This window comes from Schistocerca americana, chromosome 8 (assembly GCF_021461395.2).
Source record: "Schistocerca americana isolate TAMUIC-IGC-003095 chromosome 8, iqSchAmer2.1, whole genome shotgun sequence".
Taxonomy (NCBI): domain Eukaryota; kingdom Metazoa; phylum Arthropoda; class Insecta; order Orthoptera; family Acrididae; genus Schistocerca; species Schistocerca americana.
In genome coordinates, this window is record NC_060126.1 from 510,327,484 (window position 1) to 510,348,325 (window position 20,842).

Sequence of the window (20,842 nt, forward strand, 5' to 3'; positions counted from 1 at the left end):
TTTGCGATTATGTCTTCTCTTCTGCTATACGAACCTTGCACCCAGCTTATTCCAGACGCCATACTTGTTTACAAATGTGGCAGTATACATGAGATGTGTTACCACAGCAAAACGAACCTGTGACCACTGGAGGTACTCTAGTTTACTTATTTAATCATTACCATTAGATATTAGTTTATTTTTTTGTCAAAAGTAATCCTAAACCATATTCTGAAATAGTGTCTTGTTTCTCCACTAGGCAGTGCCACAAGTTCCTCCAAAAATCGTAACATAACACACACACAAATATAATACTAACTAATGTAAATCCACCCGATGATGGAGGTTTAAACCTTCGAAACGAGTCGTGGAAATAAATAAAACGATGACTGGTAACAGTAAACTTGTTGTTTCATTTAATGTCAGCATCAGTCACGGTAAAGACTAACCTAAAAATGTTCGCATTTAAAGCCTTCGTAAAATTAGAATGACGCAACTGGCAGGGTGAGATAAATCGCTTGATGAGGAAAGAAAATCAGCAGTATCTTGGGTAGGTCCGTTCTGGAACTAGCCAGCTCACTGAAGTCTGGTGTGAACTTCCAGATGGTGCCCACGTGGTCGCTGTGCGTCTTTCTGTGTCTGGTGGTGGCGCCGGGTCAGCTGGAGGCCGCCCAGGTGTTGGGGCTGTTCCAGTCGGTCGGCCGCAGCCAGTGGGGGCTGGCCGAGACCTTCCTGAGGGCGCTGGAGCAGCGGGGCCACTGCGTCACCACCGTCACCACCTTTCCCTCCAGCCGGACGGACGGCAACTGGACGGAGATACTCGTAGCCAACCCTTACACTGCCGCAGGTAAGCCACACTGCTGGACATAGAACGCTGGTTTCCCTAGTTCGGCCTGTGGTGACGGGTGAGTCGTGCATGGTGTCCCGCACGCCGTAATTTCTTATACTACAGTGGAACCTTAGCTACCGTGCACCTCCCATAACGAGGGATTCACACAATGAATAAAAGAAAATGCAAGAATATGACTCGACTAACGAACGATATTTCGCATAAAGACTCCATTTAGCATAATTTTTGCAGCCTTTCATAATCATTCCGAAAATCACCTAGATCGTTCACTGAGGCCGCTATTAATTCACACCAAGTCACATGTTCTCCTACAAGCTACAACTGTGTAATGTAGAAACTCCGACAATGGTGTATTCAGTCAGCTGTACTGATAGCAGTGGGCCACATGCTCTAGTTGTTGCCACCCCTGCTCTGCCTTCCGCGACAATGTTGTAAATACTCTGCAACGATGTTGCCAGATCTTTTCTTCGCCACTGTGTAGTATTCCTTTCCATTGCAATGTGTGTTTACGAATTGCAATTATGATTTCCTATCGTTAACTAACACGAATTTACTAAAGACGACCATAAGGCACTAGCTAGGCATGCTACCAATTTAATTAACGACAATCCTAGCTTTTTCGACAAATTTTGAAGCTGGGACATTAATATACATTATTAGATAACTTCCTTCTAAAACAGCATGTACTGTACTACAAATAACAACTGCAATCCTATATAATAAATCTACTACAGTACTTATTTTTAAATTGAATAAATTGAACTGTTTTACATAGATTCTTATGTAAAACAGTGTTTCACTTCACTAGTGTTAATTACTACTAAGTTTCAGGAAAAATTCATATCATCAAATTAAGTACGGTGTAAAATTTACAATGTAAATAAATAATACTAAAAATATACAATAATCAGCTGCTTTTAAAAACCGAGAATATTTTACTCAGACATGCCACCACAGATTCATCAATATAATTTTAACACTACTACAAGTCTTGATGAAAAAAAAAAAGCATGTATTCAAATCTTACATCTGCTTCAGAGGGATGTAATAGACCGGAAAATATAGTATATGATAGACAGATAATTGAATTTACGTTTATAGCTGGAGATGAGCAAAAACACACAATTTTGAATATGATTTCAGGCTTAAAAGAATTATTATTGTTGGTAAGAATATAATCAGAGATTGGAATTTGACGATTTTTATATTACAGTAAGTGTATCTAATAAACTATATGACATAAATTATAATAATCAATCAATCATTGTACACAAATCAAATTTTCTAACTGTAAGATTCAAGGATAAAGTAAAAACTGTGGCAGTTGATGTAAAGTTAATGGTATTTGGTGAAATAATCAAAATGTTAATAAAAGTTTATTCTACATAAGTGGAAACCATATCTACTCATCGAATTGTAAAAAGTTTGCTGAAACACATAACCCTCACAGAGTAACAACTCAAAATGGAAGACAATGAATTGAGGGTCTTTGTACAGTATGTAAAACTAAAAATAGTAAATTCATTGAAAAAATTTAAAATTTGTGAAGAAATTGTTAATGAATTACATAAACCAATGAGAAAAATTTTAAACAAAGAAATGTAATTTATTTTAGAATCGATGATTTATAGCAAGCTGATTTAGTTGAAATGTACTCAGGTAATCTGAAAATAATTTAAAAAATAAAGAAAGGATATAAATATTTATTAATTATTATAGATGTGTTTTCAAAATTTGCTTGGGATATTCCAGGTAAAGAAAAAAGGTAAAAATGTATTTAATTCATTTTGAAATAATATTTAGAGTAGGTCCCTATCCAAAAAATTTACAAATACATAATGGTAAAATATTTTATTATAAAGATTTTCAAGAATTGGTGAAAAGTATAATATTAATCATTATTCAACTTTAACAAAATTAAAAGCATCTGTTGTTGAAAGGTTTAACAGAGCATTGGAAGGAAAGACATGGAAAAAATTTCTCTTCAAGGAAATTACACATAGGTTGATTTAGTCTCAAAATTAGTTGACAAATATAATAACACAAAACATTCAATTATAAAATGAAACCAACAGAAGTTAATGAAAGAAATTACAAACGAACTGTTGTTATAGCTAAAGATAAAAATAAATTTAAAAAAGGTGCTAACGTTAAAATCAGTAAACATAAGGGACATTTTGAAAAAGGATATGCAACTAGTTGAACAACAGAAATTTTTGAAATCCAAGATGTTATTCATTCTGGGAACAGCGAAAACAGTCTTCAGACTGTGTCTTATACTATCACATATAAATTGAAAGATTAAAATGGTGAAGAAGTAAAAGAAAATTTTTATAAGTGTGTATAATAAGAAACAAACTATCCTGATGTATATCTTCTTAAAAAGGTTTTTATAAGGAAAGATAATAAAGTATATGCTAAATGGTTAGGACCTGATAACACATATAACAGTCTGGTAAATAAAGATGCAGTCTTTGGACTGCTTTAGGTGTCTCAATATAATATTATCTTGTAAGAATTTTCATATAAATAGAAGCCTTTATTGAAACTTTAAATCAGTTTGATACTAGTTATAATATCTGTTCTGCTAAGTGTTTTCTAAAAGAAGATAAGCTGCAGCTAAAGCAATCTTTGGGCTGCATCCGAGTGTATTTTGATATTCAGATAAAAGTTAGCAAAAACAATTCAATCTCAGAACCATTTGAGGATTTTAAATTAGAGTTGATGGAATCAAATATTGGATTTGGCGACTTTTGCTTGTCAAACATACATAAAAATAGTTATGAATGTTATATAGAATTTAATTACAAAAAAGTAATTGAAAACTTAGTTTAATAATTAATTTGTATGTATGAAGACCCTTGTTCTTCATATTTTCATCATCTTCATCATCTACCTAAATTTAAAAACATTTTCTAAAATTTATATATATAAGTTTACCAAACAGTACCAGTGAGAACATTATCTCATTTTTTTCTCTCTGTATGTTATCCTCATGACAATGAAAACATAGTATCTAAATTCATAACTCAGTTCACTGATGAAGAAACTCGTATTGTTTATGAATACTTTAAAAAGCAACTGTAAGTTATTTACTGTGGTACTTAAAATTATATTAATTCAGTCTCATGAAGACTAATTATATCCATTATCAATTGTTCTTGAGTTTAGCCATCCAAATATTGAAATCATTGATGACAGCCAATCCTCAAATTTTCTTTCATTCTTTCATATAAATTTATTGAGTTAGGATTCTATGCAAGTCTTGACATATCTTCACCATCTGGATATCTCTCTATAATTGCCTCTGTAAATTTTCTTCTTTGTATTCTAATGACATAATAATCATATTCAGAGTCACCATCAATTAATTTTACAGGACTAAACATATGTTTCAAATTAATATGTTATGTTGATGTAACTACATGTGGTTGTTTTTCTCTAATTATTTGATATTTCTCATGAAGTTTTCAGTGTCTTCTCTTCTTTTCTTCATAACAAATAGCCATTTCTTGACCAATTTGTAAATCTTCAATTTATTCTTCTAAATTTTCAATTGTTGAATGCAGTTTGTATTGACCATGTTTTCTAATGGTTGGTAAAACTTCTTTAGTTACTGATTTAGTAAACATTTCAGCAAAAGGCATATTTTATTTATATATCAACTTGTATAGTCAAGATTTGTTGATAAATATAGTTCTTTTTCATCATAAATTGAACCTAGTAATTCGTTGGGCCTAGATATATTTTCATATTTTACTTCATCATCGATATCTATATGCCTTCGAATTGCATCGTCAGTATATTTATGCTCTAGTAACTCTTTAACATATTTGGATTTATCACAGATTACTCTCTTTATCATTTAAAACAAAAACGTGTTTATTGTTATAAAGAATCCTGCTTTATTCTGAATAAATTCAAATGAATTGATGCAGTCTGAAGTCTTAAGTCATGTCATGATATATGATTCTGGATTAGATATCAAAGCAATTGCCACCATTTATTGAAAATAATTTTATTGGCCTTTTAATTTTTAATAAAATTAGATTTTCCTTATCTTAGTTCAGTGATCATAATATTCGATTGCTAACTTTTGTTTAAATTATTTGATGTTTTGAATGTTATCAAATATTTGATGCATTGAAAATTTATATTATTGCATGTAGGTAAATATTTACCCACTAGAAAATAGTCATAAATAATGTATAAAATTTCATCTGCTTTGTATTTCCAGGGTCCTCCATCTGGGACCCTGAATATCCATAATGAGTAAAGTTTAAGATTTGCAGGAGGGAGAAGCTCCTTTCTGAAATTTCGTAATGAATAAAGTTTAAAATTTTCGCAGGGATTATTGGATTCCTCTATAAAATAGTAAAATCCCATTTGTTTAAATTTTTCAGAGGTGTTGCTCTGCACCTGTGGTTTTAGTATACTTTAATTTTCAGAGAGTGGGACGCCATTCTCTGAAAATATAAACTCAATTTGCAATATGTAGATTTATTATATCATTAATCAATTGCTCCTGAGTGTAATAATTTAAAATATTAAAATAATTATGACAACAAATAATTCTTAAAGCTTCTTTCATTCATTGATATAAATTTACTGAATTGAAATTAGAATAAAGTCATAACATTTCTTTACAATTTGGAAGTCTATCTTCAATCCTATATAACTGTTTTCATAAATTTTTTCTCTGAGTTATTATAATAATATAGTAAGTGTACTCACAGTCTTTGTTAAATAATTTCAAAAACCGAAAGTCATTCTTAAATTTTCACTAACTGTTTGAGGGACAACATGAGGTGATAACATATTTATTTCTTAATTTCGTTCATATATTATCTATGATGCAATAATAACTGTTTATCTTAAATTTTCTATTAGTTCCCCCTGTATTTTATTGCTTTCTTCATTTTTTATTTATTTTTTTTAGTTGTTCTATACAATAATTTTTATGGTTTAACTGATCTTTATATAAAGATATTACTTCTTTTTTAATTTTATATTCTCCATATTTTCTAATTGATGGTAAAACTCCTTCACAAACCCAATCTTGAAAATTTTCTGGTAATGGCCTTTTTGATCTAGTAACTAATGAATATAGACCTGGTTCATTGATTTTTTTATTTTGTAAATATTTAGGTAGTCCTGTGGTAGGAATAACAACACTTTCAAATGATTTACAATAATTTTGTTTAACAAGGTCTTGAATTGATTTCCTTTCTCAAACATATCCAAAAAATTCAGTAACATGATTTTCATAATACCTTGGCTTATTCTTTTCATCAGCACTCATAAACACTTGATTATTATTATATGTAAGCTTGTTGATTAGATCTATAATTGACTCCATTGAAGAGAGAAAATTTTTATTAGATTTTATTTTCTTACATTTAAAAATTAATAGATACAATCCCAGTTCATTAATGAAATTTATATCTGAATGTAAGTGTAGCTGTTGGCTTAGTAATCAATATAAACTTTTTAAACCAGTTTAAAATTTTCAGACATGACATTTTTCCTGTCTGGTGTCACATATGGAAAAGGTTAAAGTGTAATTAATGTATTTCTTTGTTCAAAGACTGGAATAATTTTTAAGAGGAAAATGATACTTTTTCAATTTTAATTTTTTTACTAATCTAATAAAAATTATTTCTACTACATGGTGAGGCTAAATAGTCTGAAAGTCAATGAACTGAAAAATACAGCAAAGGAATTAGGACTTAAAGAGTATTTCAAACTTAGGAAACAACAACTTATTGATCAGCTCCTTGAGATTAGTTCATCTTCAGTGAATGATCTCATTAATAATCATAATCTTAATGAAGAAATGAATAATAATATTAACAAGCCAAGTATGAACTCTTGCTGTTGCAATGAAGTGGATCAATTAAAAACAATGATATGACTTGTATTTAACAAATGAAACATATGGTAAAATAGTGGTTGATTATATTAGAAAGAAAAATCCAATTAGTGAATTTGAATAGAAATAATTAATTTCGAGATTTTGTAATATGGTCAAAAAATTTATAAGAGAATGTCGAGATAAACTGAATTGGAATCATATATCAAGGTGTCAAAAATTATTTGAAGATTTTATTAAGGAATTTCAGGATAAAATAAATTTCAAAGAAATGTCAGGTAATCAAACATTATCTGAAGGTTTTATGAGAGAATTTCAAGATAAATTAGAAACAGAAAATACATCAGGTGAACAAGATGTATCTGAAGAAATATATAATGGAATTTAAAGATAAAGTTAGTTGGAAAATAATTTTAAAATATCAGGAACTATCTGTACAAAAAATATTTAAACCTTATGAAATACTGATGGAACCATAAAAAATATGAATGTCCTATATCCTTAAGTAATGAAAATCATCAATTTATAAAAACGATGCGGTGCCACTACCGTTTGGGATAGGAAAAGTCAGCTTTGGTGGAATATTTAGGAGTGCACAAGTTACAGCCAGGTGCGGGCCTGTTGACAGTAAGTTATGCTACCAGCAGTTCCGAAGTAGAATGGAGCCCACAGGGCCGTATACGTACTGATGAGAGTAAATGCAGTGGTCTGCAAGGCGCAAGTTACAGGCAGAAGGGGCCCACTGGCCTACCTAGGTGTTACAGTACGTGACTGAGAGCCCTTTGTTAGCAGAACAGAGATGCACAGCCACGTATAAATAGGTGCGGGTTTCTAACGAAATTCATTCAAGTGTGGCAGCTCTCATGGATGGCAGGGCTTGTTACACCACCTACTAAAAGCATCAGCAGATGGGGCGCCAGTGTTCCAGTCCACAGTAGGTCGCTGGTTCGACCCTCTGAGGCCGACGCAGGGTCGGTAGCCAGCCAGCCAGCAATGGGTCACTCTTCGGCTCACTACTGCAGACAGCCATCTTGGCTCCCAACGCACACCGGATGCATCCCAGGGCGAGGGCCGCAGATTCGGATGCCGTATTGTGGGCGCTTGTGGTCGCCACTATCTCAGTCACGCCGGTGAGAAGGACACAGCCCCTGCAGCTCACACTGAGAGGCATTGAGTCAGCAGGATCGCCAGTCACTGAGTCGACTGCCGGCACCCTGAAGACACCACAACTCTGCTGTCATACGAGGTTGATACACAGCAGTGTGTTGCACTGGGTCGCTGGTGCGGTGGCCTCAGCATTGCGGGACCCTGTGACGCAGACTGAGGTGAATGGGGCAATGTAGTTGAAACAAATAAATCATTTGGAAACCTTGGACGAGTCTTAATACAGTGCTTTCTACCCCTCTCCACCTCATTTGGTGTCCGACTAGCGAATGCCGTCTGCCCAGTATGACGTTCGAGCCCGCTGCCTGGATTATGGTCACAAGATGTCACAGTTTTCTTTTGTGTGTTGGACGTTTTGTTTCTTGTTTGTATGTTGAGTATGGCCTGGCAGGAGCCACATTTTAGATGTTTTGGGTAGGCACACTATTTTTTTTTGCCAGAATAAGTGTTAGTGCATTTGGGCAGTAAGATTTATTATTTTTTGCGTGGCATATAATTACTTTTGTATTGGTTTTGTGTATGATGTTACCAAGTATGTTGATACTGAGGTGTAGAGAGCCGGGTTATTCTTGTACTTAAATGTTTTGCTTCAGGACAAAGTGGGAATGAAAGCAACACAATGGCAGAGTCAGGGATGCGAGGTGTGTCGGAACCAGAAGCAGTACGGATTTTGTTGGAAAAAGTAGCAAAACTGACAGCAGACAATACGCAGTTGAGAAATGAATTAACATCTATAAATGAGCGGGAAACCGCATCTGATGGGTCGTTGTTGCCTAGGGTGCAAGAGACCGATCCAGCTGCTGCGAGTTTGATTATTCTGTATTCTGGCAAGGCATCTGAGGATGTGCGTTCGTTTGTGGAGGATTGGAGGGTTCAGCGGTGATGAATGGTTGGTCTGATGAGCAGTTGTTAAATATAGCCAAGATTAGATCAACAGGTGAAGCGAAAACATATGTAAGGTGTTCTGAGGCCTTAAGGAAGGCAGGACAAATAATGGCTCTGAGTGCTATGGGACTTAACTGCTGTGGTCATCAGTCCCCTAGAACTTAGAATTATCTGAACCTAACTAACCTAAGGACATCACACACATTCATGTCCTATGCAGGATTCGAACCTGCGATTGTAGCGGTCGCGCGGTTCCAGACTGTAGCGTCTAGAACCGCTCAGCCACTCCGGCCGGCTGAAGGCAGAACAGTTTAGGCAGTTAAAGGAAGGGCTTTTACAAAGGTACAAACAACAGAATAGAGCTCGGTACTTTAGAGAGGATTAAGTATAATGTGAAAGAGACAGGGGGAGACGATGGAGAAATTTGAGGACAGGATAAGGGAAATTAATGAGTACACTTACGAGTTGGGTCAGAATGATGAAGCGAAAAGTGTTCTGTTGCAGTAGGCCGAACAAAGGGTACTTGATGTATTTTTGAGAAGGTTACCGGCGCATATGTCACGGAAAGTGCGTGAAGGAACTCTGGAAGAATTGTATTCGGCCATTCAGCTGGCAACTGAATGTGAGGAAATAGATGTGGCAATAGGGGTACGCAAAAGGCAAATAGTGTTTACAGCGGGTTTGAAATATTGTAAGTGTGGTCGTATGGGACATATGCAAAGGCAATGTACCCAGTCACCGAGGAATAAAGGAAGGGGTGGAAATCGGCAGCGGGGAGGATGGAGAAGTGGAGATAGGAGAGAGTGGACAAGCATTAAAGGGCAGAGGGGGGTCCAAGACCCACCTAATGGAGCTCCCGTTTAATTTCAATGCTACGAATACATATGGAGAGGTGAAATGTTCAGTGGTAGGATCTGTAGGAACTAAAAAGTTTAAGATTTTGTTGGACACATGGGCGCAAGTGTCAGTGGTTACTAGGAATATAATGGGACGAAGGAAGCTAGACCCACCATGTTGTAGGTTGCGTGGAATGGGGAAAAGGAAGTGACACCTTTGGTGTCGGAGACAGCTGACTTTCGAATAAAGGAAGTCCGATTTAATGCAATCATGGAGGTAATACCATGGGTAAGCGAGGGCTACGACATGATTCTACGAGTAGATTTCTTGCATCAACATCATGCCAAAATTGACCTTGGACGACGAATTGTGGAACTTGGTGGAATCTTATTTCAGACAGGGGAAACTGTTGTCAATGCAGAGCTGTTGCGAGGGAGGTTCAACGTAATGAACAAACCAACTGAACCGCGTACATTAGCATTAAGGCTTAACTCGCATGAGTGTGTGTCTAGTGGCACCAGAATGTTACTTTTGTGAAGTGTGGATTCAAATCTACCTGTGGGTACAGTATGTGTTATTGAACCATTGCAGGATAATAAAGTTTTGGGTCCATTGGGTTGTTTTGTGCAACGTAGTGTTGTACACGTACAAGAGGGGAATGACGGGCGAGTAGTTCCCGTGATTGTGGATAATTTTAACGCTGTAGACGCGAATTTGAGGAAAGGAGTTTTAGTAGCAAATTTGGATGTGCCAGATGACGAATACTGGTGTTTGGGAGGTAGGCGAAGCGATCAACCATTAACTGCCGATATAACTGCATTGTGTGACAAAATTAAGCATTTGAAAGGAGGAGAATGAGAGCATATGGAAGAATTATTGTGGAAATTTAAGGATTTGTTTTTTCCACAAGGGCCGTTACCAGCAGCTCCATTAGTTCATCATAGGATACCAACAGCTAATGAAACGCCTGTTCAGAAAGAGTCAAGAAATATAAAAATGTTGATCTTGATCAGAAAACTGAAAATTTTGAGTGGTCTGTAGTGGTTTATTGTATTCAAAAATTGTAAAGAAATTTAATGTATCTATCAATGTGTATTCATTTGATGAAAAATATGAAGTGAATCCATTAAACAAAACGAAAAGTAAGAAAGAGAAACTTGTAACCCTCCTTTATTTCAAGAAAGGAAATAATTCACACTGTTTTATCTAGCCTTATTTTAAGTCAAATTAATAAACATGAAGAAGTAAAATTCATTTCTGATATGTGTTTAAAAGTAGAATTCCCAGAGAAAGGTTCCTATGTACGTATTAAAAATTATTAACATATACAGGAAGTTCCAGTTGTTATTTATACTGATTTTGAATGTTTACTATTCAAGATGGACAACTGTCAACCGAATCACACAGTAAAGGTGTGCCCTGCCCTTCAAAGTAATCCAGAAAATTCATGTACATTGAAATATCAAAAACATGAAGCAAGTGAATTCTGTTATTATATAAAATATGTAAATTAACACAATAAAGATCCTGTTGTTTATAGAGTACCAAATTGTCATAAACGATTTATTGAATATATAAAAAAAAGAGGTTGAAGAAATTGAAGGACTTATTCTGAAGCTGAAGAAATGAAACCACTAACTCATGAAAAACAATCAAGATATGCAAAATTGACAAAAAAATTTACATTGTGTAACTTCATTATTGACAAAAAATTTAAAAGCTTCATCATCATGATCATTTGACTGGAAAATATATAAATTCATTTTGTAATGAATAAAATTTAGAGTTAAAAGATTCGAATTTGGTATCAATTTATTTACATAATTTTTCAGGATATGAGTCACACCTGTTTCTGAGAGAACTTGGTTATGATAGGAAAGAATCAGATTTCATTCTGAACAATGAAGGCAGGTATATTGCTTTTTGTAATAAATAGAGAGTTTAAAAATGAGATTTATAGAATCTTTTAATTTTGTGGTTTCTTCATTTGAGAAACTTTCAACAAATTTGAAAAGACATCAAAGGAAAAGCATTAGAAAATTTTTCCCAGAAGAATTATTTTATTTAGTGATGAGAAATGGTACATATTGTGGGCTTTCAAATTACAAAATGAAATAACGTGGTGGTGGCCCTCAACTATGTACCCTCTGACTCAGAGTTGAAATAATAGAAGTTTTGGCTGGTTTCATTGTCTAGGGGCTCAGATATGTAGTTGCCACATTACAAGCCAAATACTGCTGAGACTACAGCATACAATATGAATAGATACATGAATCGAATGGTCGAAGGTTCCTATCACTTTTCAACTATTGCTGCAAAACACTTATTGGTGTCGAAGCAATAGATTCCTACTACACGTAATTAGTTATGAACAACAACATAGCTCACGAGATATTCACTTCTAAACACATACTATGTCTTCACTGCACAAGCCACAGAAATGATACAAGAACACAAGTCAGCACTCCAAAATATCCCACGACCACATGCAAACTCCTCAACTCCCCAAGTCTTTCCTGCAACTGTGTGTCCATCACGCCATACTGTTCAGAACTCCCCATGTCCTGCGAGACTGTCCCTCACGCTTCACTGTTCAGAACTGCCTCGTATGCTCTCCGGAAATGATGCCCCTCCCCAACCTCAATATGTCTCTCCACGTGTCCTTCTTGGAAATGATCGCTGTGATTGGCTAGAGCACTCCTGCCCTGTCTCCGAGCCAACACACACTCACAAACATAATGAAACACATTCGAAATACTAGATTTACGTTTAAATAGCATGAAATTAAATAAACATTCCTATGGCTGGAGCATAAACACACATTATTAAATACATAAACAAATTAAATAAACAAATATCAAAGGAATAGGAACAAAAGGTAGGCCAGTAGCCTAATGTCTCTTTGCTTTCTAAAACACAGTAAATATTTAACCAATTACTTCATGAATAGTATAAAAAAGGTATAACAAAGACATGGACAAATAAATATATTTATAAGCATGCTGCTGTCGTGTTTTCGTGTAACTGTGGAGTACTTACAGCCTGAAGCGATCGATAGTAATCAGCCACTTCGACCTCCAACAACTCATGTACTATTCAAGTTACATGCCTGTAATGCATGCCAACTTAGGTTTACACTAATAGCTTTCTAAAGATATGTCGATCGACAAAATCGGATGAACCCTTTAGATTTTGGAAATTCTTTGCTGGGTATTACTTGTATAATTTATCGTCAGATACTAAACTTTAAACTAATAAAGATATTGAAGATCTGATTACACCATCAGAATCGTTGTGCAAATAACGGTAATGCACATGTTTCTTTTTGAGATATCATTATTCATCTGGCTACTGTTAATTTCTATACAAACTGTGAAATGTCTGCTATTACAGTTTCATGAAGTCCATCATCTTTGGCACATCCGGCATACAAATCTCCTTCATCAACACAGCACCTTCCACAAGGAAGTGTTAACATGGAATTCCCAGCCACTTGGTCTTGACTACGTGCTGGGACTACTCCTCTTGCTCTGGCTAATGTACGGCACTACACAGTCGCTGATGAGCCCCAGCATCCCAATCCGCATGCACCCACACCAACTCCGAACTTAGAATATTTTCAGGGCGTCACAACTCGCCCATTACCTCACAATATCCATACAATTAACACCGAGTGTGGTGGCGCATTGGTTAGAACACTGAACTCGTATTCAACAGGACGACGGTTCATTCCCGCATCCGGCCTTCCTGATTTAGGTTCTCCACTCCAGGCAAATGCCAGGATAGTTCCTTTGAAAGGGTATGGCCCACTTCCTTCCCCATCCTTCCCCAATCCGATGAGATCGATGACTTCACTGTTTTGTCTCTTCCTCCGAACAACCCAACACAACACAAGATTACATGGATTCTTAGAAAAAATTTGAAGAGACACAATTCCCAGGAACAGAAGAACTACACTCCTGGAAATGGAAAAAAGAACACATTGACACCGGTGTGTCAGACCCACCATACTTGCTCCGGACACTGTGAGAGGGCTGTACAAGCAATGATCACACGCACGGCACAGCAGACACACCAGGAACCGCGGTGTTGGCCGTCGAATGGCGCTAGCTGCGCAGCATTTGTGCACCGCCGCCTTCAGTGTCAGCCAGTTTGCCGTGGCATACGGAGCTCCATCGCAGTCTTTAACACTGGTAGCATGCCGCGACAGCGTGGGCGTGAACCGTATGTGCAGTTGACGGACTTTGAGCGAGGTCGTATAGTGGGCATGCGGGAGGCCGGGTGGACGTACCGCCGAATTGCTCAACACGTGGGGCGTGAGGTCTCCACAGTACATCGATGTTGTCGCCAGTGGTCGGCGGAAGGTGCACGTGCCCGTCGACCTGGGACCGGACCGCAGCGACGCACGGATGCACGCCAAGACCGTAGGATCCTACGCAGTGCCGTAGGGGACCGCACCGCCACTTCCCAGCAAATTAGGGACACTGTTGCTCCTGGGGTATCGGCGAGGACCATTCGCAACCGTCTCCATGAAGCTGGGCTACGGTCCCGCACACCGTTAGGCCGTCTTCCGCTCACGCCCCAACATCGTACAGCCCGCCTCCAGTGGTGTCGCGACAGGCGTGAATGGAGGGACGAATGGAGACGTGTCGTCTTCAGCGATGAGAGTCGCTTCTGCCTTGGTGCCAATGATGGTCGTATGCGTGTTTGGCGCCGTGCAGGTGAGCGCCACAATCAGGACTGCATACGACCGAGGCACACAGGGCCAACACCCGGCATCATGGTGTGGGGAGCGATCTCCTACACTGGCCGTACACCACTGGTGATCGTCGAGGGGACACTGAATAGTGCACGGTACATCCAAACCGTCATCGAACCCATCGTTCTACCATTCCTAGACCGGCAAGGGAACTTGCTGTTCCAACAGGACAATGCACGTCCGCATGTATCCCGTGCCACCCAACGTGCTCTAGAAGGTGTAAGTCAACTACCCTGGCCAGCAAGATCTCCGGATCTGTCCCCCATTGAGCATGTTTGGGACTGGATGAAGCGTCGTCTCACGCGGTCTGCACGTCCAGCACGAACGCTGGTCCAACTGAGGCGCCAGGTGGAAATGGCATGGCAAGCCGTTCCACAGGACTACATCCAGCATCTCTACGATCGTCTCCATGGGAGAATAGCAGCCTGCATTGCTGCGAAAGGTGGATATACACTGTACTAGTGCCGACATTGTGCATGCTCTGTTGCCTGTGCCTATGTGCCTGTAGTATTGTCAGTGTGATCATGTGATGTATCTGACCCCAGGAATGTGTCAATAAAGTTTCCCCTTCCTGGGACAATGAATTCACGGTGTTCTTATTTCAATTTCCAGGTGTGTATATCATAAACTGAATGATTGTGAAATAAGTGATGAAGATTATAAACATCAAAAACAGTTTGGAAAAATTTACTATTAAGAATTTAGGTGAATATCATGATCTATATCTTAAAACTGATGTATTGTTACTGTCTGATATATTAGAAAATTTTAGGAAAACTTGTATAAGAGCATATAAATTTGATCCAGCTTGGTATTTTGCTGCGCCAGGATAATCTTGGCACCAGGGATTCAATGTTGATAATGTCTAAACAACCACTTGATTCATTATATGATTATGATGTGATTTTAATGCTTGAAAAGGAAATAAGAGGAGGAATATCACAGTGTTGTAAGAGATATTTTAAAGCAAACGATAAATATGTGAAGTATTTTGACAGTTAAAATATATCAAATTATCTGGATATTTAGATGCAAATAAATTATATGGTTATCCTATGGGTTAGTATTTACCTTTTGGGGAATGTGAATGGGATAATCCAGATTCTTTTGATAGTGAAAAATAAATGAAATTTCACATACTGATAAAATGATATTTTTGAAGCAGATTTAGAATATCCAAAACAACTCCATGATTTTCCTGAAGATTTACCGCTCACTCCTGAAAATAAAATTGTAGCTGGAACAAAAGAAATCGAATTGTTAACTACTTTAGAAACCAAAATTAATTATGTAGTTCACCATAGAAATTTTAAACAGTATCTGTCTCTACGAATAATTTTAACAAAAATACGAGGTGCGTTCAAGTTCTAAGGCCTCCGATTTTTTTTCTAATTAACTACTCACCCGAAATCGATGAAACTGGCCTTACTTCTCGACGTAATCGCCCTGCAGACGTACACATCTTTCACAACGCTGACGCCATGATTCCATGGCAGCGGCGAAGGCTTCTTTAGGAGTCTGTTTTGACCACTGGAAAATCGCTGCGGCAATAGCAGCACGGCTGGTGAATGTGCGGCCAAGGAGAGTGTCTTTCATTGTTGGAAAAAGCTAAAAGTCACTAGGAGCCAGGTCAGGTGAGTAGGGAGCATGAGGAATCACTTCAAAGTTGTTATCACGAAGAAACTGTTGCGTAACGTTAGCTCGATATGCGGGTGCGTTGTCTTGCTGAAACAATACACGCGCAGCCCTTCCCGGACGTTTTTGTTGCAGTGCACGAAGGAATTTATTCTTCAAAACATTTTCGTAGGATGCACCTGTTACCGTAGTGCCCTTTGGAACGCAATGGGTAAGGATTATGCCCTCGCTGTCCCAGAACATGGACACCATCATTTTTTCAGCACTGGCGGTTACCCGAAATTTTTTTGGTGGCGGTGAATCTGTGTGCGTCCATTGAGCTGACTGGCGCTTTGTTTCTGGATTGAAAGATGGCATCTACATCTCATCCATTGTCACAACTGACGAAACGAAAGTCCCATTCATGATGTCGTTGTGCGTCAACATTGCTTGGCAACATGCCACACGGGCAGCCATGTGGTCGCCCGTCAGCATTCGTGGCACCCACCTGAATCACACTTTTCACACTTTGAGGTCGTCATGCAGGATTGTGTGCACAGAACCCACAGAAATGCCAAGTCCGGAGGCAATCTGTTCAACAGTCATTCGGCGATCCCCCAAAACAATTCTCTCCACTTTCTCGATCATGTCGTCAGACCGGCTTGTGCGAGCCCGAGGTTGTTTCGGTTTGTTGTCACACGATGTTCTGCCTTCATTAAAATGGTGCACCCACGAACGCACTGTCGACACATCCATAACTCCATCACCACATGTCTCCTTCAACTGTCGATGAATTTAAATTGGTTTCACACCACGCAAGTTCAGAAAACGAATGATTGCATGCTGTTCAAATAAGGAAAACGTCGCCATTTTAAGTATTTAAAACAGTTCTCATTCTCGCTGCTGGCAGTAAAATTCCATCTGCCATATGGTGCTGCCATCTCTGGGACGTATTGAGAATGAATGCGGCCTCATTTTAAAACAATGCGCATGTTTCTACCTCTTTCCAGTCCGGAGAAAAAAAATCGGAGGCCTTAGAACTTGAATGCACCTCGTACATAGGGTTTTAAAATATAAGCAATTGGATTGGTTGAGGAAGTACATAGATTTAAATACAGGAGTGAGAACTAGAGCCAAAAATGATTCAGAAAAAGAGCTTATAAACTATGAATAATACATTGTGTGTACATAAAATTAGTTTTAGGTGGAGAAAAATGTGATAAATTAATAACAAAGCCAAACTTTAATGCAAGAACTATATTTAATGAAAATCTTGCTGCTATTGATGTGAATAGGACAAAATTCACATTTAATAAACACATCTATGTCAGTAGGAATATACTTGATTTATCTAAAGAACTGATGTACAATTTTGACCATAGACTAATGAAACCGAAATATGCAAAAAATTTTGAATTGTGTTATCAAGATACAGACATATCAATAGCATACGAACTGAAGATTTTTATGAAGGTGTGAAATCGATGATTGATATATTTGACACTAGTGACTGTCCTGAAGATAATATTTATGGTATTGCATAAATTAACAAGAAAGTTGAATGAAAAATGAAAGATGAATGCAATGGAAAAGTAATGGAAGAAATTTGTTGTTTAAAAGCAAAAGTGTATGCTTATAAAGTTGGTTATAAAATAGATACAAAATCTAAAGGAGTTAAGGAATATACTGTCAAAAATATAATAAGCTTAGAAGATTGTAAAGATTGTTTGTTTAACAATATAGAACAGTTCAGGACAATTAATATTATTCAAAGCGAGGTGTACCAAATACACACAGTTAAAATAAACATAAAATGATTGAGCCCCATATAACGGCAAAAGATACGTTTTGGAAAATAAAATAGACACATTACCATATGGACATTACGAAGCCACTGCTAGAGCAGTCTGTGGACTGTGTCCAGTCTGAGACGTACGTCACTTTACAAATTGCAAAAATATCTAATAAAAATTTATCTATACAAATAGAGGATCTAATCAAGAAACTCCACAACATAAGTGTCTCGAAAGAGATCAAAATCTAACTGAGTTAGAGACAAATGTTGTATATAATGTTACTGGATGTGAATATTTATGTACTAGATATGGAGAAGATTATTTTACCATATAGATATTCTGAATTAATTACTGTTTGGGATTTTCAATTAACTGAAAATGAACAGATGAAGCTGAAATATAAAGGAGTGAAGGCAAATAAAAATTGAAATAATGATAGAATGATACTGAATTGGAAAAGTGAAAATTTTGGACTTTTTGATACTGAATCTTTTATTTATTTTTTTGCATTCACCCTTAATTCATTTGATTTATTTTGTTATGTTCATATTTATAAAACAATGTTTAATTTTGTTTTCTTACATTCACCTTTTATATGGAAAAAATAATTATTCGGAAAATTCGTGAATGTGATACAAAAAAATATTCATTATTATTAATTTTTCTAAGTAATTTAAATGAAATTAAGTGAGTTAGACATGAAAAGTGGATTATAGTAGATGTAAAGTGTAGGGTCTAGCTAAGTTTTCGTTTTCTAGTGAAGGAGCGAGTGAAATGAGTGAGTGAGGTAGAAAATAGAAACTGCACTAGAACCTACACTTTTTATCTACTTATAATGAAGCAATGACAGCAAAAGCGTTAGAGCATAACTTGCATTATTTGTTAAAGAACAACCTTCATTGTGTCTTTCAGAAGTGGCAGTGGACCATATGCAACACATTCAGTGGTTAGCATACAGAAGATAACAAAGTTTGAATTTGTCAATTTCTGAAATAAAGATTTTAGAAAATGAGTGCCAGACTTTGCTGAAAATCCCTCATGTTTTCTAGAGTGAATCAGTTTTTCCTAGCTTGATTGGTGGTTTCTATTTTGCAGGTGACTTCAACGCCTTCGAAATACTACCGTCAGGTTTTCTTGGAACATTGAAGATATTTTTTGACTCTGGATATACAATGTGTCACTCGCTCCTGGGGGACGAAAACGTACAAAATCTGTACAGATCTGGAAAGAAGTTCGACGTCGTCGTGCTGGAGCCCTTCTTCACCGAGTGCCTGCTGGTGCTCGCGCACAAGTTCAGGGCGCCCGTGGTCGTGCTGTCCACCTTCGCAGGGACTGACTGGATGGCCGACATGGTGGGCAACCCCACCCCGTATGCCTACGTTCCCAACATTTTCCTGGAACTCACAACACACATGAATTTCCTTGAACGGGTACAGAACACCTTGGCTGGTGTAATTCCAAGTATTGTTCGGCAATTATACTATCTGCCAAGGCTTGACGCCATTGCACAAATGTACCTGAACGACACGGAATTGCCCAAGTTATCAGAGATTGAAAAGCAAGTATCTCTTTCATTAATTAATTACCACTTCACGCATGGATGTCCAAGACCACTGGTGCCAAACATGGTGGAAGTTGGAGGTCTTCACATAAAATCGCCGAAGGCTCTTCCTGAGGTACGTTATCATACACGACAGATACCACTTAGCTTCATTTGGAAGTAGTTGTCTAAACAAACTTCTTGCCTAGTGTCACCACTCTAGTAACTATAGAGTATAGACAGTTTAAACCAGTTATTTCTGTTGACTTAGCCCAGCATTTAATGCTCTTCCCCCAGCCTCTTCTGCTCTTTTCAAGACTACTTTATTGCTTCACTTAATACTTTCGTCTCATTCTACAATCACGTTGCTTTAGGTCGAATTATAAGTCACTCCTTTTTTGATGTCAGTTCATACTTGATGCTCCAGTTTGTTATGGAACTCACACCATGTGGACGAAGCTTGCCATCGCCACAGAGACTGCGCTGTACGTGGCCTCAAGTAATCACTATGTGGTGTCTGAGTGCAGACGTAATACATCAACACCAGAGAAACGATTCTGAACGTGTGAACGAAGACGAGTGAGTGAGTTCAAAAAGAGTACCAACGTTTGCCACCACTCGTAATATCTCAGAAATTCTGGAGAAGATACTTGTGCGACATTCAGAAAGTTTTAAAATAGCCATCGCAGATCAGTCACAAGGTAAGCGCTGATGATAAACACCAAAATCCAAAGCGACTCTGTAAACCAGGTGTCAGCCATTTTAACCAGCTCCGCATCTTTCACGGGATTTTGGTTCCAGTCCAAGTGCAGGACTCAGTGGCACAAAGTTTGTTCCAGAAGTTTAGGGCTCAGTTTTTTCTTCGAACTCAAGTTTTTCATGAGACTGTTGGAATTGGTTGATCGCTTAAGAACCAGAGACGCTTGAGAAAATTATTTAAACCATAGCATGTTGTGCACACCATGGTGAGTTTGTTCCCACATCAGCTCAGTAATATTGCCTGCTACAGAGCAAGCACAGCGGAATGATTTTCTTGATGCGCTGCCCACTGCAGCGCTTGCTACACGGCACATCCGCTAGTAAACAAATCCGGCACCATTTTTCTACCATACTGCTAGAAGCAGAAAAGATATTCCGACCTCTTTGAATCAACACTGGGCGACGAATATGCCCAGACAGTGAAAAGAAACACCACCGAAGAAAGTCTTCCAAGCCATTAGTTAAATGTCTGGAAGCTTTGCTACGAAGATATTGGAAACTTTTGGTCAATAATTAGCCCTACTTCTTGTCAGACCATAGCAAAGGCCAAATTACACTACTGGCTATTGAAATTGCTACACCACGAAGATGACGTGCTACAGACGCGAAATTTAACCGACAGGAATAAGATGCTGTGATATGCAAATGATTAGCTTTCCAGAGCATTCACACAAGGTTGGCGCCGGTGGCGACATCTACAACATGCTGACATGAGGAAAGTTTCCAACCGATTTTTCATACACAAACAGCAGTTCAGCGGCGTTGCCTGGTGAAATGTTGTTGTGAT

The 20,842-nt window shown here is 37.6% G+C and overlaps 1 protein-coding gene across 1 annotated transcript in view; it reads left to right on the forward strand.

The window, feature by feature from the left end:
* The first annotated feature begins 587 nt into the window (after positions 1–587).
* Positions 588–20,842, forward strand: part of LOC124544893 (UDP-glycosyltransferase UGT5-like) — a 39,954-nt gene continuing 19,699 nt past the window's right edge. The window contains exons 1-2 of the mRNA XM_047123621.1: positions 588–826; positions 18,852–19,432. Of these exons, the coding sequence (XP_046979577.1) occupies positions 18,929–19,432 (504 nt within the window). The 5' untranslated portion in view covers positions 588–826; positions 18,852–18,928. The remainder of the gene's footprint in view (positions 827–18,851; positions 19,433–20,842) is intronic.